This window comes from Myotis yumanensis, unplaced genomic scaffold, assembly GCF_028538775.1.
Source record: "Myotis yumanensis isolate MYYU_CA2020_CCGP unplaced genomic scaffold, mMyoYum1.0.hap1 SCAF_14, whole genome shotgun sequence".
Lineage (NCBI taxonomy): Eukaryota > Metazoa > Chordata > Mammalia > Chiroptera > Vespertilionidae > Myotis > Myotis yumanensis.
The window spans coordinates 22,712,804-22,738,881 of NW_027223765.1; the positions used below are offsets into that span (position 1 = coordinate 22,712,804).

At 37.8% G+C, this 26,078-nt stretch overlaps 1 protein-coding gene across 1 annotated transcript in view; it reads left to right on the forward strand.

Annotated features, from left to right (window-relative positions):
- Nucleotides 1-26,078, forward strand: part of TBC1D5 (TBC1 domain family member 5) — a 421,112-nt gene that overhangs the window by 346,173 nt on the left and 48,861 nt on the right. The window contains exons 17-19 of the mRNA XM_070433344.1: nucleotides 4,100-4,185; nucleotides 18,078-18,349; nucleotides 22,772-22,837. Of these exons, the coding sequence (XP_070289445.1) occupies nucleotides 4,100-4,185; nucleotides 18,078-18,349; nucleotides 22,772-22,837 (424 nt within the window). The remainder of the gene's footprint in view (nucleotides 1-4,099; nucleotides 4,186-18,077; nucleotides 18,350-22,771; nucleotides 22,838-26,078) is intronic.

Sequence of the window (26,078 nt, forward strand, 5' to 3'; positions counted from 1 at the left end):
AAAAATGCAGCCTGTCCATGCCATGGGTGGAAATTTCAGCATTCTTCTTATCCTATGTAATAAAAGGGCAATATGCAAATTGACCAAATTGCAGAATGACTGGTCAGTAGGACGCACACTGACCACCAGGGGGCAGATGCTCAACGTGGAAGCTGCCCCCTGATGATCAGTGCCCTCCCACAGGGGGAGCGCCACTCAGCCAGAAGCCCTGAGCCAGGCTCACAGCTGGTGAACACAGCACAGTGGCGGGAGCAGGCCTAAGCCATCACTTGGACATTCCCGAGGGCTCCCAGACTGCGAGAGGGTGCAGACAGGGCTGAGGGACCCCCCGAGTGCACGAATGTCATGCAACAGGCCTTTAGAATTACCATAAAATAAAACGCTGAATACACAGCTTCAAGGAGAGCTCCTCCACCAGCTTGTTAACAGAGAAGAATGGAATGGTACTTGGGAAGTTAACCAGCTGCAATCTTGTAGGTTCATTTCCAGTCCATCTGGGTTGATCTAGGAAAGGAGTGGTACGCCAAGGTAGACTGGATTTGTGATTTCATATCTTCATGTATGGTTACATAGACTTCCCAGATCATGGGGCATAATTGGCATTTCTCTGTGCACAGACCTAAGATAGGATTACCATTTTGCCATCTTTCTATCAAAGAAAAATTCACTGAAACAAAAGGATTTTTTAAATGTACATTGGTTTGGAAAAGCTTATAATAGTTGAAATCATGACTGTGTGAAAATGGGTTTTAATTAAGTATGGATTGTTCCAATCCAGGCAAAGACATAATATTAAAGTTGTTGACATCACATGTTCTGCACAATGAGAAGTTCCGCAGTCTGCTCTTTCTTACATACAGAGTTGCACCAGGGGGGTAAGGGTGGCGGGGGGGATGGGTGCGGGGATTGCAGGCTGATCTGCAAACTTCCAGTGCAGAGTAGAGCAGAGAATTCTAGTGGCTCCTATATTTTAGAGGAAGTTCTAGGTCTTTAAAAATTAAGTCAAAACTGTTGTAGTTCTATAAAATTCTCTTTGGAAAATATCCTTCAAAATAAGAAAAACAAATTTCTCTTTACTTTTAAAATGTTTCGGTTGCATAAAGTTAGAATTCTGCTCATTTGATCTCATTCCCCTAAGGAAACCATTGTATTTTGGTACACAGTAGCTGTGTGAGAATATATTGTTCCAAGTTTTCTGACTTTCTAAGACCTTATTTAGAAGAGATTAAGCTAATTTAATTAAAAGAGAAGAACTATAGGTATGTTGAGAGCTCCTCCACCAGCTTGTTAACAGAGAAGAATGGAATGGTACTTGGGAAGTTACTGAATCTTAGTGTCAAAAGTATTTGTGCCCTTTTTATTCATGTCTATATGCATATATTGATTTTGATAGCCACACATTGGTTTACACATGTCAGTCATTTAGTCTGTCCCGTCCATTGCAAGCCACAAGCCACATGTAAAATGAGCACTTGAAGTGTGACGAGTTCAGATTGAAATGTGCTATAAATATAAAATATACACTGCATTTTAAAGACTTTGTGCAAAAGAAAGAATCTGAAATGGCTCGATAATTTTTATAACGATTACATGTTAAAATGACAATATTTTAGATATACTGAATTAAATAAAATATATTGTTACATTTAAATTCACTCATTTCTTTTTTCTCTTTTTAATGTGGTTGCTAGGTAATTTTAAATATGAAGCTTGCGTTCCTGACCTGCATTGTCTTTCTATTGGGCAGTACTCGCCTAGACCATCTATCTGTCTACATTCTTAATGCCTTAGTAACAGCATCATCATCTCAGACAGAAAACTCTATTGAGTAACTTTTAACTGGAACCTCTGATTTTATTTTCTTACATTTGAAATGCTGTTTTTCAACATCCTCTTTTGATTTCTTTTTTTTTTTTTAAGTCCCAATATAGTGGTACTTTAAACTGCCTCTTCCTTTGATACTAGTAAGTCTCCCAGGAATTTAAATAGGCCTCCGTGAAAGCAACACTTGAGCCTCACTCATGTGTTCAAGTTAGATCATTATTCCTAATAATGGCTTTAAGTGCTTAGATAGATCAGCACTCCGGTCTTGAATTGCTTGTCATTTCTTATAAAGATGTCTCAAGAATTTGTTCTGTGCAGTCCCGTCTTTCATTGTTTTCTAGCAAAAAGTAACATAATCCTTTGTTAGTTTGTTGGAAGTCAGAGAAGAAAAGTCTTTTAGTCAAAACAAAATGTATTTCCAGGTACTGAGAATAAAGAACAAAATTAGTCATGAGTGATGGTCCTGCGGAAGTTAATTTTTGAAATAAGTCATGAATGCACTAACAATCTGCCAGTAGCTTCAGCCTCTATTTTATTTTCCCATTATATTGGGTCCAGGTTGTCATCAGCTACGGCAAGGAAACCTATGTGATTCCTTGAGAGAGAGAGAAGTTGCACTGTTAGACTTAATGGTATGGTAGCCATGGAAGCAAGCATCCGTTATCTTCATCAAGGCAATTCAGATTTGATTATTTTAGAACTGTGTGCTGAATACCAAACCAGTGGCGTAGGAGCTGGAGCTAAATCAAGGGATTGTCGTTTTTGTTAGATGATTAGGGCTGACTTGGAGGAGCTATGAAAGGGTTGAGCTGTGCAAATATTCTCTTTTCAGCAGAAAAAGAAAAGGTCCATCATGGCCATTAAGATGCAGCTTGTTAGCTTGATGAATTTCAAACTGTTTAACCTTAGCAATTACATACCTCCACCTACATGCAAGTATCAGTGCCTCAGGATTTTGTCTCCAAGGATTGATATCAAAACATATTGGTAATTTTTTATTAAGATAAAATGCAACCTTTCTATGCCTAGATAAATCTCTTAAAGGACAAGGCATCTTCTGGTTCAAAATCCTGAGTATTAACTTGAATTATATGCTCAGGTGAACATTGGAACACATTTATTTATAAGTATTTTTAAATTTTAAATAAAAATATGTGATTTAACATTTTGGAGATGATGGTATTTAAGTAATGCTTTATTAACATGTTACATTTTTATAAACTAGGTGAATTTTTAAGAAAAATTAAACTTTTTAAATTTTGTGTCTATGAGGAACTGGATACATTTAAATAATAGACACATTAAATTAATAGCAAAATATTTAGACACACCCAATCTATGATTCAAGGACATTTCTATAGTGATTATAAATAATATTAAATACCAGAAAGGACAGTGTATTGCTTCTTTTATATAAATGTATGCTTGTTGGTCATTTTGCTTTTGTATCGTGATGGTACTCTGCTAATATTTCCACCACATGGGTACTTATTAAACTCGTTTATAAGAATAGATGACATAGAAATTGCTAACTTTAAAAGAATTGCTGAATTCTTGAAATAGTTTATTCATTTTAGGAGAAGAAAGACTCGGTGTGCCATCTAGTGGGCAAATTTAGTATTCTGGGTATCAAAAAAGATCTTTATCTAAAATGCAGCTTTCTTGACACTTTGTATCTCTTGGTCCATTAGCATAGATTGTGTTCCTGTTAAATCTCATATAATTTTTCAGTTTTGTTGCAATTTTAACTTATTGTGTTTTGGAAAGTCATAATGAATTAATCAAAATCATAAAAAATAAATCTAACAGGAAGAAATTTATGTGAACTATGAGGCAAGTAAAGAAAAATATATCAGCCTTGGCTGGTGTGGCTTAGTTGCTTGGAGTGTTGTCCCATACACCAAAAGGTTGTGAGTTCACTCACTGGTCAGGGAGCATGGGAGAAGCAGCTGATCTATGTTTCTCTCCTCTGTCTCTTGCTCTTTTGCTCTCTTGCTCTCTACTCTCCCCCTTCCTCTCTCTAAAAAAATCAATTAAAAAAACTTTTAAAAGAAAAAATCTATTAAAACAATTTCAGTCTTTAGTCAGGACTAAGATCAGTTAAGGCAAAACTTCAATAATAAAAGCGAAACGCAAGCACACTAATTATTAAACTTCATTATTTTATGTATTTTTTTCTGAGAGAATATAAAAACAATGATTTTATCCTCTCATATGTTAATGTATAATTTAAACAGCTATATACATTTTAATTTATTCTTTTTTTTTTCTATAGAAAAATCCAAGACCAGTGACTTATCAATTCCATCCAAATTTAGATTATTACAAAGCACGGGGAGCAGACCTTATGAATAAAAGCCGGTAAGTCCTCTTTCTTTGATTAAAGTTTTAAGTCACAAAGATATTCTCGGAGATCATCAGGAAATATTGCACATTTTCTGAAAATAATTTTCCAGTTTGGGGCATCTCAATTGTTAATGCATATAATGAATCTTGTTAAATAAATGAGCCAAGTTTTTTAATCTGAGTTTCTTTAAAGACATAAGAAAGTAATATACATTGATGCCAGTGGTGAGATGAAAAACAAAATATAAGAGGGCTTATTTCAGTTTGAAGTTAGGCAACTTCATTTTTCTAACACTAATAAACCTAAATAAAGTGTGCCTACTTGTATAATCTTTTTCTAGATCCTTGCTGTTGATTGAAAAGAGGCAGTTCTATAATATATTTTTAAATTATTTCAGTAACAAAATTAAAATTGATTTTCCCAACTGTCTTTGGAACTACACAATAAGCTTATAAATGCATCTTGTGTGTGCATTCGTGATTACATACATAGAAATTTTAAGGGTCACTGTAGGAATTAAAAAACATTAAAATCCTACTTTTAAAAGAAATTAACAGTGGCATAAAGGGTTGATGAACAGTTTTGTTCTTTCATAATACTGTACTCAGATGTCTCAAGGGTTAACTTGTCAAACCAGAACCATCTCAAATTAGAATGTAATTTCAAAGTTTACTCTGGGAGACTGAAGTGTTAGTAATGATAAATGCTGCCAAGTTGTCCCCATTTTCTTCCTTGAGTACTTTGCCTGTGTGCTAGCATTTCTTCAGTAGGCCTCCAACAGCGTAAATATATACCATGTAGGACGCACACACAGTGTGTTCTCCTCTTACTTGGAAAGTTGAAAAGAAGACATAATTCCTGCCACATAGAAACTCATAGTCAAAGTGATGTCAAGAAGTTTACAAGGAAGTGGCTAAATTTAACATTGTATTTTGAACCCTGTGTTAGTGTAATGTTACTTTTAAATTACCCATCCTTGATTTTGACGTACAATGCAATGTAATTATGAGACCAGTTTTATAGCCCATGAGGCTTCTCTGAAGCCCTTTTCTGAATGTTCATTTCATCTGACTCTTATTTCGCCAATAAAAGCCTATTCCCTATAGTCGCTTTGTTCCTTTTATTTAACAAATTTTTAATGAGTTCCAGACTCTCATTATGCTAGGCATTGGAGATACGCAGTGAGCAAACCTACAAAAACCCCTGTCCCCAAGTATCTTACAGTCTGGTCTCTTGTATTTCCTTTTGTTATGTTATGTCAAGTATTTAGTTTTGTTATGTGTAAAAGAACAATATAGCCCCGCTGGTGTGGCTCAGTGGTTGACATCAACCTATGAACCAGGAGGTCATAGTTCGATTCCCAGTTAGGGCACATGCCCAGGTTATGGGCTCAGTCCCCAACTTCCCTACTAAAATCTAAGCCCCTATCCTTACCACTTAATGGCATGAAGGGCAATGCCTAACATTGGGAAGGTACTTAACATATTTGTTGTATGTATACGTGTATTCTTGTTTCACATTTTTCAACATGTACTTTTTTTTCAAAAAGGAAATGGACTATGCCCTTTATTTTCTCCCCTTCATGTTTTATCTTTCTTTCTTTTTTTTTAAAATATATTTTATTGATTTTTTTACAGAGAGGAAGGGAGAGAGAGAGTTAGAAACATCAATGAGAGAGAAACATCGATCAGCTGCCTCCTGCACATCTCCCACTGGGGATGTGCCTGCAACCCAGGTACATGCCCTTGACCAGAATCAAACCTGGGACCTTTCAGTCCGCAGGCCGACGCTCTATCCACTGAGCCAAACCAGTTTCGGTTTATCTTTCTTTTATTAGCTTTTTGTCCCTGCATTTTTCTTTTGAAGAATGTTGATTTTGTTTTATGTATTTCCTTGTGAGCACATTGAGAATCTTATACAAAGCATATTATTTTGACAATTGGAAAGAAGGTTTTTCATCATCTCTGTTGTAATTTCAAAGCTTAAAATTGAAATTGAACCAAATAAAAGACATCACAGACCAGTGAGCAAGGGAAGAGTTCATGAGTGGTGCTGGTAAACCTGATAAATCTTTTAAGAAGGTATAAACTTGTAATCTTACCACATACTAAAATAAATTCCAAATGAGTCAACATGCACTCAAAATACAAGTGTCTATCTGGCCCCTGGTTACTGGAAGGCTTTTTAAGCTTAAAAGTAATAGAAGAAGCCACAAAGGGAATAACTGGTGGATTTTACATGCAATTAGTTTTAAGTAAATATGTGAAAAATAAAATAAACTGAATCCAACGCAAATAGAAAAGTGGGAAAATATTTGTATTGGAAGTAACTGGCAAACTATAGTATCACCTATATCATAAAAGGCCTGTGGTCGTGACACCGTAACGGCGGAACCACCAAACAACCAGTCACCAGGACGTGCATGGAGCACTTCTAGCGGGCCGGGACTCGTGGCTCGCATGGCACCAGATTAGTGTAAGTCAGATCATAGCATTCCACTGCTCAAGCCCTCAGTGACTCACCAAAACATTTTCAGTGAGACAAGCCCTAATGATCCAGCCTCCTACCATCTCTCCAAACCCATTTGCTACCACCACTCTTCCCTGTTGCTTATTGCCTCCAGCCACACAGGCCTACTTACTATTCCTCAAGCACACAAACATCTCCCCACTTTGGGAGCTTTGAGCTTGCTTTTCCCTGTGCTTGGATTCCTCTTCCCGCCCACCCCCTTCAAGAATCCACATGGCACATGCACTGTTCAGTCTTTGTTCAAATGTTATCTCTCCATAAAACCTCCCTTTGACTACTCTATCTAAGATAATGGCTCCTGCCCTAACCCGTTTAGCTCAGTGGATAGAGCGTCAGCCTGCAGACTCAAGGGTCCCAGGTTCGATTCCGGTCAAGGGCATGTACCTTGGTTGCGGGCACATCCCCAGAAGGGAGTGTGCAGGAGGCAGCTGATCGATGTTTCTAACTTTCTATCCCTCTCCCTTCCTCTCTGTAAAAAATCAATAAAATATATATATATTTTTTAAAAAGATAATGGCTCTCTTTCCTCTGTCCCTTTGCTTTCTTATTATTCTTGTTTTTATAGCACAAAGTGGTATTTTTAGCTTTTAAAAAAAGTATTGGGTTTTTTGTTTGTTTTTATCATTTGTTTATTGCACTAAAATGTAAACTCTAAGTGTTTGTCTTATTAACTGTTATAGCACCTAAAATAGTTTCTAGAATATAGTAGGCACTCAATGAAAATAGAATTATAAAAAACAAATAAACATGTAAAAGGCTGTCCAAACTCATAGTCAAAGAAATGCAAATTAAAATACCAATAAAGTACCACTTCCACCTTTCAAATTAGCAAATCAAAAATAGTTAAGGCAGAGATGATTTAGTCCTAGAGACCTACTGTACAGAAATATTTAATAATACCATATTATATACCTAAAAATTCCGAGAGAGTGAATCTTATTTTAAGTGTTGTCACACAAAAAATAAAATAAAATTTTAAAAATGAAATAAAGAGGGTGGGAAGAATCTCTGGATGTAACTGATATGTTTGTGGTATAGATTGTGGTGATGGTTTTGTAGATGTCAAGCTTACCTCAATAAAGTGGAGTGAGTGAGTAAATGAATGAATGAATCAGCAAGCTAACATTGATGAAGGTGCAGGGATACCCTTAGTCACCACTTGAGGGAGTGTAAATTGAGACCTACTTGATAATCTTGCCCAAGAAATCTTTCAATTCTATATGTAGCCCTTACTCCCTAGAAGTTTATCAGGGGCCCTTCAGCCATAATTAGCCTTGCAGCTACTTTCTTAGTTGTTTAGAGTCTCTTAAAAAGTTTTGGGGCGGGCTGTCATTGAGTAGCAAGATGGGGAGTGGGGATGGTCTAGAGGAGAAATATATACTCATGGGGTACCTTCCACAGTGATCTGTAAATAGAGGGTAGACAAGAGAGAGACAGGAAGACACCTGGGAAGTAGGGAGCTAATGCCTGCTCCATCTATGGCGATGGACTTCTATTGCTGTTGTTTATCCAAATAAGGGAGGAGGATGCAAAGATGACATGTGATTTCATGGATAAGAATATCCCTAGAAATCAAGAAGCTTGATTTCTCTGCTTTACCACGGGCTTCTATAATTAAGTCTTTAAAAGCAAGTGCCTAGGTATTTTAGTGGTAGATTCTCCATTACATGTGTGGGTAATATTCTCTGTGCTCTGATTTTACTTACTTGCAAATTTCTTTTTAAAAATTGGAATTGGCATTTTCCTATTCATTCAACTTTAGAGCTCAGAACCACAATTTAATACTCAAGTCTTGTTCCAATTCTGTCCTTAAATAACCAGAAAGTGCTGCTATAAAAAAGTAAGTGTATTTAATTTGTGACCAGTCTTTCAGAAAGACTCATCTAATTTATTTGGGAATCTGTAACTACTAAAATGCCCAATTATATAGTTATAGAACAGAATTTCATATTTACTGCAATCTCAAATTAAGATTAGAATCACATACCTTCTTTATTCCAGAACATCCATGGATTTTCTGTTTTGAAAATGACAAAACACAATTTTTCAAAATGTGTAATTCTTGCCAAAACCGGTTTGGCTCAGTGGATAGAGCGTCGGCCTGTGGACTGAAGGGTCCCGGGTTCGATTCCGGTCAAGGGCATGTACCTGGGTTGCGGCACATCCCCCCCGTGGGAGATGTGCAGGAGGCAGCTGGTCGATGTTTCTCTCCCATCGATGTTTCTGACTATCTATCTCTCTCCCTTCCTCTCTGTAAAAAATCAATAAAATATATTTTAAAAAAAAAAAAAAAAAAAAAAAAATGTGTAATTCTTTCTGCTCAGCAGAGGTGATGAAAGAATGGCACCTGAGCTATTGGCAGTGCCTCAAGAGCATGTGTCACTTTATCCAGCGGTGCCTTTTACCAGGCTCCACAACAGTTGGCTTTTTGACTTGCTAAGGCAATTTCATTTCACCAAAATTAGATATTTCATTTGATTAAATTAGGCCTGATAGAGATGGAAGAACCCACGTTTAGATCCTCCATTCAGCTCAGTCATAGCATTCTCGGGGCTAACATTCCCAGCTTTCCTCTGCTCCGTGTCAGAGCTTAGTTTAAACAACTTTTAATTCATGTCAATGATGAAAGCTTCCAGAATTACAATTCTGGCAAGTAAGCCCTGTGCAGAAGGCCCCTTGTTGGACTTCTGCATGGGATCTGAGAAGAAGCGAGGCTCCAGGGAAGGAAGATTCTAACAAGGAGGGTTCCCTGGGCTCTGAAGATGTATCTCACATTCCTCAGCTGGGCTCCACGTGACTCAGGACTGGTGGCATCCAGCCCGAACTCCTGCTGGCTACTAGTAATTCTCCATCTGCTCAGCTTAGGAGTTCTCCTCTCAGGACCTGGCCTAAGGAGAATGTCTGGAGAAAGTGCAGGATCCCAGAAACACAAGGACTCTTCCAACAATTGTAATCTCATACTAGAATATGAGCTTTATGAGAGCAGGAACCACACTCCTTCATTGGTTCTTCTCTGTTCCTGGCACACAGAACAAATTCACTTATCATGAAATGAATCAACACTTTTTAGCTTCACATGTAGAATAACTTATATTAATGTCAGAGTCAGGGCCTAGCACAATACCTGACATTGTTTACAGTATTCAGTAAATACTTAGTTGAATGACTGGATAAATATAGTTTTGAAAATCTAAAAAGCATTCTAAATTTTCCTGGACAATTTCCATTTTATATGGTCTGACCATTTTATATGGTCAACAAGATTTTTTAAATTAAGCTCTATTATATTTACTTACATAATGACTGCCTTTTTTTCAGGAGTATTGTATTGTTAAAATATGGTAAAGAAATAATATGCTAATAATATTCCCAAAGCCATGAAGCCAGGAAGTTCATGGTTATCAGTATTAGTAGTTACTGATATTAATATTAACTATTAATTATTAGTAGATAATTAGCTAACCAGAATTTCGAAGAATACTGCTTTTTATATAAATGTAATTTTGTAATATTTTCATCAAATAACTAAGAGTTTGTACTATAAACACATCTATGGCTGAAGTACTATCTCTGTTTTATTAAAGAGAGCTGTTAATTCCCAACCAGTTTAGGGAAAATGGTAACACTATCTCCTATCCAGTCCAGAGTAAAGAGATCTTTCCCTTTTTTATAAATGTATGTATAATTTGTACACAGTACACAGATTCTAAGTGTTCAGTCTGATTAGTTTTGACAGTTGTGTATACCCATGGAGCCACCATCCAAACAATATATCTGGAGTGAATATTTCTTTTAGCCAAAAGTTCTTTCGTGTTCCTTTACAGTAGATTCCAACCCTCCATCCTGAGGCAACCACTTTCTGATTTCTATTACCATATATTAGTTTTGCCTTTTCTTGAGCTTCACATAAATGAAGCCACACAATATGCATGCACTCTTTCATGTCTTAGCTTTTTTTTTTTTTTGCTCGGCATAATGTTTTTATAATTCATCCACAGTGTTGAATATCCATATTGTTGTTTATATCACTAGTTCCTTCCTTTAGATTGTAGAGTTGCATTTCATTATATGAATATGCCACAAGTTGTTTATCTAGTCTCTTGCTGATAGATACTGGGTTATTTCCAGATTTGGGTTATTATATAAAAGGCTGCTATGAACATTCTTGTACAGGTTAGTTGTCCTTTCCAACTAACTGTGAAGATATATAGGGTGTCCCCAAAAATGTATACACAGTTTGAATAATAATTAATTCCAGTGGGTTAAATCTGAAAAGAAAGAAACATCAATTGAGCTATCAGAAAAAAGTATATATACATTTTTTGGGATACCCTGTATGATGATTCTCAAAGTGAAGGAAGAGAGATGAAGAGGGCAAAACTACCCAACAGGTAGGCATCTCTGAATTATATCCTCTTCCATTCTGATGTGTTCCCCTCAGTCAGAGAATCCCTAACCCCCTAAACACTCAGCTATTATGAACCACAGTTACTGATGGGAGAGAGTTAAATCTCAGATACATTGGATCAGAAAATAAATTAGTTGAAAACTACCAGTCTAGAAATAGAAACTTCAATATTTACTTCTATAGCTATGTCTTGGAGAGTTTATCCAATGATTTTATATACTATGATTAATGCATAATTATCATTTGTTATGTTAGTAACTAGTGTAATAAATTGTGTTCAGACCCAGTTAGGTAAGCCCCACAAACCAGCTTATATCCACCTACTCATCAGGGCCAGTCTTTTTATCCCTAATAAGCATGAGTGCTTTTGCTTCACATCACTTGGACAAAAATTTACTTGCCACATGAAAAATAATCCTAGTCTATTTCACTTGAAAGTCAAACTCCTAAGGAATAAGTAACAGCAAGCTAATTGTCATTAGTTAGTTTTAATAAAAACCTATAAAATCTAGAAGTCCTTGAGATATGGTGTGACTTCATTGTCTGAGGTAACAGAAACCTCACAATATGGCAAACAGATTAGAATTAGATATGTTTTTCATTGAAGCAAATTTGATACACTCAACTTTAAAGTTAAAGAATTAAAGGCATTTGGAAAATTCGTTTTATAGAATTTGAAGCCTTCAACTTAATGGAATTTTTAAGTAGAAATACATCATGAATGTTAGCTCAGATGTTAGAATCATCTTGAAAAGTACTATGTTGCAACTCTGACAACTGTTTTAAATTTCCAAGTAAAAGACTGATGTCTATAAGCATGAAAGAAGTAAATATGAACCAGCATCCATTCAGGGTAGGCCAATAATGATAGACTAGAAAAATAAAGGAATGCAAAGAGAATATTGTTTTTATCCAAAAGCCAAGGTCACATATTTCTATTATATGTGTATATTTACTTTTCCAACTACATTTGTACTTTGAAAAATAATTTTTAAATGAGTTACATGTTTTTATGGTGAAATACAGTATAGGTAGATTGAAGTGAGAAAATTATAGAAAGAAAAGGAGACTTATAATACAAAGGAAATGGGGGGAAATAGAAAAGAAAGGTCTTAGGAGAAAAATAAACACAGAAGAGGAAGGAAGGGCAAAAGGAACAGAATAGAAACTGAGAGTGGAAATAGAAAGGCAGGGCAAACAGGCCCCTCCATCTGAAGAAGGGTGAGTCAGCATTGCTCCGAGGCTGGAGGAGTGTACAGGCTGCAGATCTGGTCCTGTCTTCTCAACAATGTAGAGGATGTGATGGTAAGAAGCCATTGGACACAGCAGGTTATACTTGCTCCCAGCTTTTGCAGCCATTCTTTTCCAGCATAATTTTCATATCTCCCCTCTATTTCACTTCATTTTATAAACACAAAATTCAATCCTGCCAGAAATTAACGTCACCAAGAACTATCTTCCATAGTTGTCCAGTTATCTCCTGCAATGTAGGCACTTTGGTCACATTTATATTTACTATTAAAGGATAATATGTATTTATATATGTTGGTACTGTATTTACTTTTGAAGGATAATGTCATAGGGTACAGAATGCAGGCTGGTGGTTTTTTTCCTCTCAACACTTAATTCACTCCATTCTCTTCTCGCTGGCAAGGCTTACTGAGAAGTTGGATGTGATTGTTATCTTTTACTCCTCTATTGGCAAGGTGTGTTTTTTCCCCTCTAACTTCTTTCAGGACCTTTTTTCTTTATCTGTGACTTTCTATAAAAATGGCATGCCCTAGCCAGTTTGGCTCAATGGATAGAGCATCAGCTTGTGGACTGAAGGGTCCCAGGTTTGATTCCAGTCAAGGGCACATACCTCGGCTGCAGGTTCCCTGGCCCTGGTTGGGGTGGGTGCAGGAGGCAACCAATCGATGTGTCTCTCTCCCATCGATGTTTCTGTCTCTCCCTCTCCCTGTCACTCTTTCTAAAAATCAATGGAAAAATATCCTTGGCTGAGGATTTAAAAAAAAAAGATATGGCTAAGTATAGTGATTTTGGTGTTTATCCTGCCTGGTGTTTTCTGAGCTTCCTGGATCTGTGGTTTGGTGACTGGCATTCAACGTTTGGGATCACGAGAAAAAAAGAAGAAGAAAAAAATATATAAATCAGAATATAGAGAGAAATAATTAAAAATAAATTGAGAATTTACTCTGACAAAAATATAAACAAGTATCTAACAAAATTTTACTGTAAAAAGAGTGAAATAAACAAACATTAGATACTTAATATCAATCCTAAAAAATAAATCTATAGGTAGAAAGGAAATAAATTATGGTAATGTAAAGATTTGGATATCAAGAGAATTTTTATAGAAGTGATATGTGGTTTTTTAAAGTTTTAGGAAGGTTTGGAAGTTGAAGACTCTGACTATTAAGGAGGTGTTGGAGCCCTAGCTGGTTTGCTAAATGGCTAGAGCGTTGGCCCACAGACTGAAGGGTCCGGGTTCAATTCCAGTCAAGGGCACATACATCAGGCTCGATCCGGAGAGTGTGTATAGGAGGCAACCAATTGATGTCTCTCTCATGTAGATGCTTCTCTCTGTGTGTCTCTTCCCCTCCCTTCCACCCTCTCTAAAAATCAGTGGCGGTGGGGAGAGAGGGGGAAATATCCTCTCATGAGGATTAGCAAAAAAAAAAAAGTAAGAAAGAAAAGGAAGCTCTTCACTAGAATGTTGGTCAGAAATCCAGACTGTAGGAGATTGAGTCGTTAAAGGGTATTGAGAGGCTGCAAGAGGTTTTTTTGTGTGTGTGTTTTTTGTTTTTTTTTAATATATTTTACTGATTTTTTACAGAGAGGAAGGGAAAGGGATAGAGAGCTAGAAACATCGATGAGAGAGAAACATCGATCAGCTGCCTCCTGCACACTCCCTTCTGGTGATGTGCCTGCAACCAACGTACGTGCCCTTGACTGGAATCGAACCTGGGACCCTTGAGTCTGCAGGCCGAGGCTCTATCCACCGAGCCAAACCGGTCAGGGCTGCAAGAGGTTTTTTTTTAGAGTTTCTGAAACTGAACTAAAGGGGCCTCTGAACCCAATAGTGAAGCCAGGTTGGGTTCTGATACAGGTGTTTTGGAGGATTCATGGATTTTCAGAGAAAAAAAAATACCCTTTTGCTACTGATTTAAGCTGCTAAATGGAGTTATGCCAAAAGTTGTTGGCATAATTTCAAAACAATCTCTCCTAGATTGCACTGTCTATAATAATAAAAGCGTAATATGCTAATTAGACTAGACAACCTTCCAGACGAAGCCAGGGCTGCGAGGGAAGCCCGAGTCCAGGGTGCCTACAGGCAGCCGGAGGGAAGCCCAGGTCCCAGGTGCCAGAGGGAAGCCGGTGCCAGCAGCTGGGGGAAAGAAGACCTACTCTTGCACAAATTCCGTGCATCGGGCCTCTAGTCCTATATAATAAAAAGCTAATATGCAAATTGACCAAACAGCAGAACAACCGGTTGCCGTGACATGCACTGACCACCAGGGGGCAGATGCTCAATGCAGGAGCTGCCCCCTGATGGTCAGTGCGCTCCCACAGGGGGAGCGCTGCTCATCCAGAAGCCCTGAGCTGGGCTCATGGCTGGTGAGCACAGTGGTGGTGGCAGGAGCCTCTCCTGCCTCCGCTGCAGTGCAAAGGATGTCCCACTGATGGACATCGCCCAGGGGCTCCCAGACGGCTAGAGGGCACAGGCCGGGCTGAGGGACACTTCTCCCTTCCCCGGCCCCGAGTACATGAATTTCACACACCGGACCTCTAGTTTATTTAATAATAATATGTAGTAGAAAATAATAATAGAAGACTGATTACACAGAATTTGTTACTCATTAGATTTAATATCTGATATCTCAATTATAAAGACCTCTTAGTATTTATTTCAACACCTTTACACATTACACTCCATCTTTAATCCAACCCTATTTTCACTGTCCATCAGGTCTCTAATAACTGTGTTAATCATCATTAATTTAGCACATATGACTTAATATACATCGCAGGCAATAAAAATTGTTGCAAATTGTTTAGCATTTCTTGTGAAGAATGCAGCTACTAACATTTAAGATCTATGTTAGCCAACTTTGGCATAAAAATTGTCATATCTAAAAAACAAACTATGGACAGACAGCATGTTTTTCCTAGAAGTGCATGGTTTACAATTGTTTATACCTGAAAATAAGTAGTCTCCATCAGTAGTTGTTTTGAAAAGAAAATATTCTTCTAAAATAGTGGGTGAGGGGGGAATTAATTGGTTAAAAACAAAGAATGTTCAAAAAAGGGAAACAGTGTTCATTCCCTTTTAAGAACTATTCAGATGAAAAATTCCTCTGCATGAGCTTGATCTATATGTTTTTTGTGGTTATTAGTAGTAATGAAGTTGCATTAACCATATTCTCTTGATAATGCTCCAGCAGTTGCTTAGTACTTTTATCAGCGTATAAATTTTACAACTGGCAATGTGGGAATTTGACTAGTACATTTTTGTTTATAAGGAAGGGTAACATTATAACTTCTTCATATCTATGAATTATGAATCTTGACTTGCAAAGAAGCAAAACTAAACTGCAACAGAGCTTCAATATCATGATAGCTCTTCTTTCCACCACCTCACAAGCAATGGCAGTGCATGTAGGCTGCTGAGTGGAATACAGTGCCAGAGGTATGCCTTCTTAATCCAGATGTGTGAGTTATTTTCATTTTATTCACTCTTTTTCTCAATAAACATGTATTCAGGGCCTTCTCTATCTGTACACTGAAAAATGCTCTTCTTCATAAAGGAACAGCTGAAAACAAAGTAGACGGTGCATAACCACCATATATCCTTATCTCTGTTAGAAAACATTATTTTCAATAATTTTTGGAAGGACTTTAAATAGCTCAGTTCTTTAAAGATTAAACGTGATCCAAAAAGAACCCTTTGGAAAATGATTTTCCCCATTTCATGAAGTTATAAATGAATACATGTTTTTTATCAAGCTGAAATCCAGGTTTTAAATTTGATTTGTCCTATCTCCAAAGGAATGTTTAAGTCTCCAGCACCTAGCCCATAAGATTAGCTAGTACCACTGGAGAAGAGTTTATGGGAGGAAGAAACATCATGCCCTTTCCTTTTTATGTGAGGACTGTGGGTCCGTCTGGCTAGAGCTGCATGTAGTAATGCCCAGGTACGGGTGTCGTGTGAGGCGTGGGAGAGTTACTAGGTAAGTGCTGCCAGGTAGATCTGAGAGAAGGAAATGATAGTAAAATTCATTAACTAAAATCAAATTATCGAATCCCTCAAACTTGATTTTCAGTTTCCCACTTTAGTGAAGAAAGAGCAAAATGGGAGAAAATAAGCTTCTATTAATTATTTGTGCAATAAAAGTACAAACTTTGGTGTTGACATGGAGTGGGACTACCTCCTACAACTACAATAGTTTATCATCATAACTTCAAGAAGACACTAGCTCTGAAATACCTCAAGACCATAAGTCATTTGGGAAGTAATCATTCATTCAACAATGTTTCCTTGGTGTCCTCTGTCTGCCAGACAGTTAAAGCACAGGTCCTGGCCAACCCTGGAAGCTGGAGAGGAAGTGTAGGGAGTGAGAGTAGAGTAAGATAAGAACGGACCTTTGGCTTGGCAGTGCAGGAGTTACTGGTGACCTTGAGGCATGGATTCAAAGCAATGGCAAGGCCACAACCAGACATTAGTGAGTCAGGGACTGAAGAAGCAGCAGAAGCACATTAAGATACCCTCTTGGGGGAAAAAAACAACAACAAAAACCTTGTGTGTGGGTGGGAGAGGGATGGTAACTAGAAAGGAGAGAGGGTTCAAAGGAGAAGTTAGTGTACACACACACACACACACACACTCACGGCTGTATGCTAATGGAATCATACAGTAGAGAAGGCTAAATGATGATTCAGGGGAGGGAGGTACAGGAGTAAGGATCGTGAAAGGTCAGAGGAGATGGGGTCCAGAGCCCGGATGGAGAGGCTGGCCATGGCTAGGAGCAGGACTCTTCCACCACAACAGGTGAGAAGACCTAAACTATTGGAGATGCAGCTGCCATTTAACAAGTATTTACAAAATACCTATTTGTGCTGGACAATGGCAATACAGCAAAGAGACAAAAATCCCTGTGTTCATGAAACTTTTATTCTAGTGGGGATTGGAGGAAGGGGACAAATAATAACCAAATAAGTAAAATACTAATATATAGTATGTCAGATGATGCAGAGTGCTATCAAGAAAAGCAGAGAAGTGGGGAGGGGATCATGGAAAGCTGGGTGGGTAGCAGGGTAGCGGGGTGGGTGTGTTGAGGGTGAATTGCAATTCTCATAAACTGGGCATCTGTTGTAATTTCTATGAACTTGATGTGATTTCTGTGAATTTACTTCTTGACCCTCCAACACATTTATTTTTCAAAACCAGATTAAATGTGGCCTACCACCCACATGTGAAGGCTAGTGGGACACCTGCTACCAGCCTCATTTCAAGGTGCCCCTTCTATGGGTAGTCCAAGACTCGTCCAGCTTTATGTCTCTCCTTTGTAGTCCTCATCATAGGTTTAGTCACACACTTATTTATGCAATTATTTGATTAATATATTTCTTCCCTACTAGACTAGAAGCTCCAGGAGGGGAACTATATCTGTTTTGAACAGTTGTATCCCCAGAACCTAGCACAGTGTTGGCATGTAATAGGCCCTATTGAATGAGTGAATAAAAAGTATAAAGACTATTTTCCATAAGCCACATCTTTAAGAGTCTTATGTTTTATTATCCTGTGCTCATTTTTAAGTTTTTACCTCTCACTTGGTGTGGCTGATCTAGTAAATGGCCATTTTCGAAGTAGGTAAGGTATGTTTTTATACCGATGGAGTATGTGAAATAGCGCGAAATATAGTTGTCCTCTGATTTAAATCTCTGCCTACTTTTTTTTGTTTTTTGCAGGACCAATGCCAGAGGTGCTCCCCTGAATATAAATAAGGTCTCCAATAGCCTGATTAATTTTGGAAGGAAGTTGATTTCTCCAGCAACAGCCCCAGCCAGTACCGGTGGCCCTGTTTCCGGAGGCAGTGGTGGCAGTACCTCCACTGCTGTGGGTCCCCCCAGAACCCTGGCAGAGATCCCCCGGCATCATTTGCAGCAGCAGCAGCAGCAACAGCAGCAGCAGCAGCAGCGGCTGATGAAATCGGAAAGCATGCCAGTGCAATTGAACAAAGGTAAGGAAAAGTACTAATAAATCTGAAGAAAGCACTTGCAGTATAGTCTGCTTGTAAGAAAATAACTTCTATTAATTTTTAATAAATTCATTGTATTAGGTCCTTTTAAATTACATTATCAGATACTATATTGTTCTTAATTACAAACATCTTATGAGGTAATTTTTTAAGGTATTTTTTGACATTTATAGGCTGGTATACTTGCATTTGCGTCCTGTGGAGCCTCCTAGAGTATTACATGAGCTGTCACAACACAGAACTTGAAGTCAGTTGGCTGTGGTGTCGCTCACTTGGATGATAATGCGGGAAGTTGCAGACACCATGGGCTTTGCTAGTCCCAGCACTCCCCTGGGCAGTTGGGTTGGAGGAAGCATGCCCTTAGGCTCCCACTCTGGCTGTTTCACCTCTGAGTTAACAGATTAGAACCATAAAGGGGAAAAAGCTAAACATAATATCAAGCCTCCAAAGTAAGTGTCTGAGTCCATGCACCAAAAATTGATCAGTAGAATGTGAGAGCAGAGGAAGCCTGGGAGGTGGCTTCCCATCCAACTCTCACTCGATGAGTGAGGGCACTGCTATTGGTGCTGCTGTTGGGGGTTCTCTTGCTGCTGGGACTCAGGGGAGCTCATTTCTGTTTCTGGACCTCTCCAGGCCTTCATCTCCCGCATGCATTTTATTCCTAAGAGAGCCCTTCAGGTTCTTGCTCAGAATCTTTACACTTTTACTTTCTACTTATTTTCAGAGACATATGTATTTGCTGCCCCTATTCAAAATCAATTAGAAAGAACTGCGTTTATTTTTTAATGGGGGCACTCTGCTATCTGTACTGTAGAAAAAAGAAATAACATGATGGCAGAAAATATATTTTTTAAAAAGTCAATTCTAAGACCTCACGGAGCATCAGGTCTGTAGCCATTTTGTTTCACGGCAAATATACTGACACATGCCTCATTCACGTCTTACAGGGATCCCTGTGGAATAGCCATGTTCCATAACTGGTGTTGACAGTAACAAAAGTAATACTGAGTCAATGTGAAGACATTAAGCTATGTTCCATATACTCTGTTTGAGAAGTCTGCATTCAAAATTATGAAAAATTTTAAGTTACTGGCATTTAAAATGATGAACTTAAGTTAAATAGGCTTTATTCCCCAGTGTTATAAAATAATGAGTATTATTCAATAATGAGTGTGTGTTTTTCCATTATATCATGTTATCGTTGCCTATATGAAGTATTAAACTTTATATATTCATATTTAAATTTCTATAAGAGTATTGTTTACCTATATAAGACTATGTCATTTTAAATTGCATTCTTCCCTTTTTAATGTAGAGCTATCATACATGATTTAAAGAAAAGGAGACTTCAAATCATTAACATGTTGTAAACGTATTTTAATACCAGGAGACATGCCCACTTACAGAATGGAAATGAATGTTATTTTATATATTTCTTAATTGTACTCTTTTATTGTTCTAAACAAATATGATTTCGATATTGCTTTGATAACAAGCTGTAGTCAGTAGTAATTCTAACTGATGGCAGGCAAATGAGTCAGAGAATCTCTTAATGCTGTAGCTTAAATTTTCTGAGGAACCAAGCCAAATGACTATAGAAATATAAAGTTGTGTCTCTTAGGAAATGTCAAGTATTAATATCACAGTAAGTGAGAAAGGAAGTGCATGAGGATGGAACAATTGATGAAAACTAAGTCCCCAGTTAGAAGAAGACAACAGAGCACTTAAGCAAAGTGTTTGGAACATGCGTATCACTACTGAGGCACTTTGTAACTGATCCCCATGCTGGAAGGAAGAAAGTGGCCTTGTTTGGCAACTCTTCCGTCTTTTTATTTCTTCTCCTGTCAAACTACAAAAAGCTAGTCTGCCTTCATATTAGAGATACATATTCCTGCTAATGCCCCTCCTGCATAAAGACTTAAGTAAAACAGGAAAGGGCAAAGAGAACATTTTATACAAGTAGAACCTAGTGTGGGTGATGCTCTTCATTCACTCACCAATGAACTGTAAGCAGAACCCTGGAGCTCTCTGACCCTCTGTTTCCAACCCTGAAGTCAGAGGTTTGGACTAATCCCTGGGGTCTTCCAGCTCCAAAAATCTATGATTCCTTTGGTGAAAGATTACTTGTTAACACGATGGTGGAAACACTTCTCCAACATAGGTTCTTTAAGCTGGCATTTCCCGCAGGTGTCCTGCTGAGCTGCGGCACCGAGCAGTCCACAGGTGGGTCACAGGTTTGGATGGTAGAGTGAGCACAGTATGTAGCCTGTCAGGAGGCTTGCGTTGAATATGACTTCTAACTCTCTCAGAACGGCGCCATCTACGCCATCTACGCTGTGCCTTTGAGGAAAGATAATGTATCAGTTTTTAGTGTCCTCTGCTGGAAAATTTGAAAGTTGTTTTGAAAAATAGTTATTTATAAAGATGAAAATGCTTATGGTTTTCCTAAGTTAGTTTGTGCTTGTACAGGGGAGCAGTTGTATGGAAAACAGAAAATTCACGTATATGCTGCCTGAAATGCAGAATGTCATTTGTATATGTGTTGGGGGTGGGGTCTTAAAAGAAAGAAAAGGGAGCACAGATGTTCCTCCATAATTTTCTTGCTGATATTTAATATTAAAATCAGTTTTTAGTCTAAATATACTAACTAGAGGCCCGATGCACGAAATTCGTGCAAGAGTAGGCCTTCCTTCCCCCAGCTGCTGGCACCAGGTTCTCTCTGGCACCCAGGGACCTGGGCTTCCCTCACAGCCCCGGCTTTGTCCGGAAGGTCATCCGGAAGGACGTTTGGTCTAATTAGCATATTACCCTTTTATTATTATAGATAGGTGATCCAGATGCAGCAGAATAAAATGGATAGCAAGCATAAAATTGAAAATCTCCTTCAAAAATATAGAAAAGAAGCATGCCATTTATCCATGAATAGAGAGTTAAAAATACTGTGAAAATTCAGGACCTGACAGTTCTGCTAAAAGCTGCTTATCACTTGTTTGGAGTATGTACTTATCTATAGATTTTATTGTAGTTATAGGACAGCTGTGGGCAAACTACTGCCCACGGGCTGGAGCTGGCCCATTTGAAATGAATAAAACTAAAAAAAAAAGACCGTACTCTTTTATGTAATGATGTTTACTTTGAATTTATATTAGTTCACACAAACACTCCATCCATGCTTTTGTTCCGGCCCTCCGGTCCAGTTTAAGAACCCATTGTGGCCCTCGAGTCAAAAAGTTTGCCCACCCCTGTTATAGGAGAATATAAATATATGTACTGTTAATTGATAGTGATGATATAATTACAGCCCAGTAATCTCCATCTGAGCTGGCCATGCTGTAAATCATAATTGTAGCAAGTGGTCAGGGCACCGAGAGTATGTTATTTAATTCAAAAATAGATTTTTACTATTGTATAAAAACTACAGGGGAAGCAAGTCTATTAATCATACATTATCACACCCACAAAATATGGTGCCTTTTAAGAAGGCTTGTTTTTTGACCTTGTTAAGCTCAAAATAGCATAGGCCCTCAAATGCTGTTGACAGTGACTGCTTAATGTTGAACTTTGTCACCCAGGAAGGAAATCAAAGAAGCAAAAAATCTCCCTTCTAAATTGTGTACCTCAGCTCTTCACAGAATGTCCCGTGGTGCTCCTTTTCCTTTCCTTCCTGTGTTCTTAAAATGCACTCCTTTTCCCCGTTTCCTTTGTCTGTTTTTCAAATTTGAACACCTCTTTATTTTAAGCATTTACTACAGGTCCAATTTGTAAATGAAATCTTGCCTATAGTAAGTATATCAAGTTTAAAGGGTATGCCGTTCACAGATTTATTTTTACATGTTGACATTTCTAAGTACATGTGGGAACTTTTGAAATCTTTTCAATACTTACTATGAAATTAGAACTTGTTTAAGTCTTGATCTGGTGACTGAAGAAACTGGTTTCAAGTTTAGCTAAAAATAAATTTTGTCTGTTACAGAGGGGAATCAATTTCAAAAGAAACGTTACTTAATAAATGCATGTAATTTTTTGGATAAAAACTTTTGAAAGAAAATATAAAATCACACTAATATTTATAGCATAATGAAGTCTGTTCAGCAAAATCTTTTGATTACTAGAGTTTCCTATACTTTCAACAGGTAGAAACTTGTTTTATACTTTAGACTAGTGGAAATTTGTTTGTTTTCTTTAAGAAAAACATGCCCAAATGCTTTTTAGGTAATACTTTAAAAAAAATAGGTCCTTTTAAAAATATTTTATATTTATTTTCATAAGATTGTACTGTATTTTCTGTTTTATTTTACTTTTAGTAATTTGATTGATAAATGTATTACAGCATTAAGTATGAAAAAAAGTTGATTATTTTTTTTGTTTTTATGAAATCTAATTATTTTTTCTTATGAAATCTAGGTGATGTAGTTACAGGAAGCAATGCTCAGGTTTCTGTTCCTGTCCAGACTCTAACTGACCTCCAAGGTACATTTACCATGGCAACATAGTATACCTTTTTGCCTGCAGTATTATCATTGCCTATTCCAAAATTCCATTGTTCTGTCTGCCCACCCTCCAATTCAAACTGTTTATTAGTTCACTACCATTATTCAGCCACTGAGTGGCACTGTTGTTTAGAACAAAAGTCCCTTCTCATGTCAACTTGGTGATGCCAAACCCAGCTGTGCTATGGGTTTTCCAAGTTTGCACCAGCCTCTTTCCTTGCAAAATATGGGCACTCTATATCTTGTGGTGATTTTAACACTGTTTTATTGAGCAGCTCACACCAAGGTGTCCTTTTTGTTGCATAGGTGCTCTGTGACAGTAACTGATAAATTAGTTCTCAGATTAGATTATTTATGTGCTGTTTGTATGCATATTATTGTATGTATCAGCCAGAGTACTTGTTATATTTTACCTAAAAGAATCATCACTTGATTTTGAAATAAGTTTCTAAGTACAGGCTTTGTATTATGAATCATATTAACAGAAAGTTTGGTATGACAAATCTCCATACATAACTAGCAATGATTTAAAATACAAAATAACATTTTAACATCATAATTGCTTGTTCTTAATCTAGAAAAAGGTTTATTTAAGACATAAAAAATAATAGTAATTCATATTCAGCAACTCCTGTGGAATTTAAAAACATAAATATTTAAAGTTGTTGCATTAATCTTTTATTATGTAATCTTTTAGGTAAAATATGCTACAGAGAGGAATTCTGTACCAAGTGGAAGCCTACTATTCAAACTGAATAGAAGATTCAAATTCAGAATTAAAATTCATATAATGTTTTCCTTAATTTAAAATATACACATAATTTAGTCATGCTAGTAGTATTAAAATACTGTTCTAATAATGATATGTCTTCATAATACCTGTGATTTTTAATAAATTAACAGAAAAAATATACTGTGATTAGGAAATGAGTGGTATGTGGCTTAAGATAGTAAGAAATAAAACTGTTGTGCTAGAGGGATGTGACCTCGCTTCTATATATAGTTCTGGATTTCACAGGTATAGTTTCGGCTGTGTTCTGGTAATTGAACCATCTGACCTTTAAGGGTTTGGTCAGCCTGGAGATTCCATGAGGAGCTGCTGTTTACTCTTCATGGTGCCTGTTATGTGATACAAACAGATGCAGTAAAATGGAAATAGAAAAGGCAGATAATCTCCAAATGATTTGTCTTTAGCCTTGTCAATTATTGCACTTAAGTAAATATTGATGTGATTATCCGATATGATGAGAATTCATAAGGCTTAAATCTGTTTCCTAAAATTAAAATCTGAGGCCTCTAGACAACTCTTTAACAAGTGTTTTGTTATCGTAGTTCATTTGGCTGTGGGGAGAGAGACCGGAGGCTGCCTTGCTCATTGTGACTTCTCTATGCTGCTATTGCTCATTCCCTTTACCCTCAGACCAGAGACCCCTGGACCATGTTGCCTTTTTAATAGAATCTTGAAGAGGGAGGTTATATCATTTTATTCAAATAACTGATGTTATATAAGTAGAATCATGTCATTCATTTACTCCACAAGTATTTATTCAGTGCCTACCATGTGCCAACCTCTGTTTTCATCGATCCCTTGCTTTCCCTACAGCTTTGCCAGGTGGAGTGGGCATCAGCCTGTGTTTTAAATGGTCCAGACAGGCCTGTTTTTCTGGAGACCCTGTTCAAAATTCCCCCTGCCTGCCACGCCCTCTCAGAGAGTCTATCAGTCTGCTAGGGGAGGCTCCCGTCCACCAGGGGAGGTTCCAGCCCCTTTATGTGACATGAGGTGCAAATAAACAGCTTTCAGTCTGTGATGGTGATGATGAGACAGTGTGACCATAGCTACCTTGGTTTGAAGAAGTCACTCTGTTTTCTTCAGCACACTTCCTGCAAGGGGGCCAGAACGCAGCGGGAAGGAGAAGTAAACCCAAAATACTTAGTGGTGGCAACAAAAAACTTTCTAACAATCTATGCTTAACAGGATTAGTAATATTAGAAGTTAGAGAACTTAATCAAAATGTGCCAAACCCATTCTATTCCCCTTGAATCTCATATTTTAAGAGTAGAAAAGTTTTTCATTTCATAGAACTAAAACTATCATTCATACTGTCTCAAATGTCTTTTTTTCTGCCAGCCTATTTCCCTAAGGGTAATCATTGTCAAGTTTCTTATGATTCCTTGTAGGAAAAAAACCTACAATAGATTTTAAACTGAGGAGTAAAGTGGGAATCGCATAAACGTGGTAATAGCTCATGTGTCTGGAGGTGACTTAGTCTCTGGACCTTCAGGAATAAAGCACTAACAGAAATGTTCCAGTGCAGGTGATAGGCAGCAGACTGGGAGATAAAGAAAAAGGAGGTCAAGTCAACTAGAGTCAAACATAGGACTGACCACAGGGACCCCTTCTGCTCGCAAGCATGAAGGGAGAGACTGAAAACCAAAAAGTTATCCGTGTGCATGACCCTAGATTGGTCACTCTGGTTGTTGCTGAGAAATGGGAGCCCTGAAGCAGCAGACAGGTCCACTGTGTCCTGTATAATCACCCCAAGAAGGCAGAGAAATACGTAATGTGAAACACAAGTTTTCGGAAGCATCAGTTAGCGAGAAAATGCATTTTTATAGAACACTCCAAAAGACGTTGAATAAATGAGTTGTTTTTGGACTGAGAATAAGATCAGCATTTGCCCTTACTTTTAAAATACCTTGTTCTGTTTTTCTTTAACTTAAGGTCATGCTTACTATAGCCTACCTGACACAGCCCTTGCTAGGGGAGTAGGGAGTGCAGCTTTGCCCAGCATGGGCTCTGGGGTGAGGCCTGGGCTTTAGTCCTGCCTCCAGTACTGCCTTGCTGGCTGACCTAGGGAGGTCACTGACCTCTTACCTGTAAAGAGAGAAAAGAATAGCTGCTTCAAGGGTGTAAGAAGTGACCACCGCACCGTCCCATAGTGATGCCTCCAGAGCCATTATGTGTTTTCCTCAAATACCTTTTAGTTTCAGAATCAAATGATGAAGGAGCCAGCTGAGCACCTCTACATTTTCTTAATAATAACTTTCGGTATCCTACAGCCACATGTTTGCAGGCAAGCCCTGGATCTGCCAGTGCTTGACCGCTGTGTTCGGCTAGAACAGCTCTCTCTGGGCCTTCAGGTAAAGCCTGATTCCTTTTGCTCTCTGGTGGCACCAACGTGCATGTTTTTAATGAGCCGACATCAGCCCTCTTGCTCTCT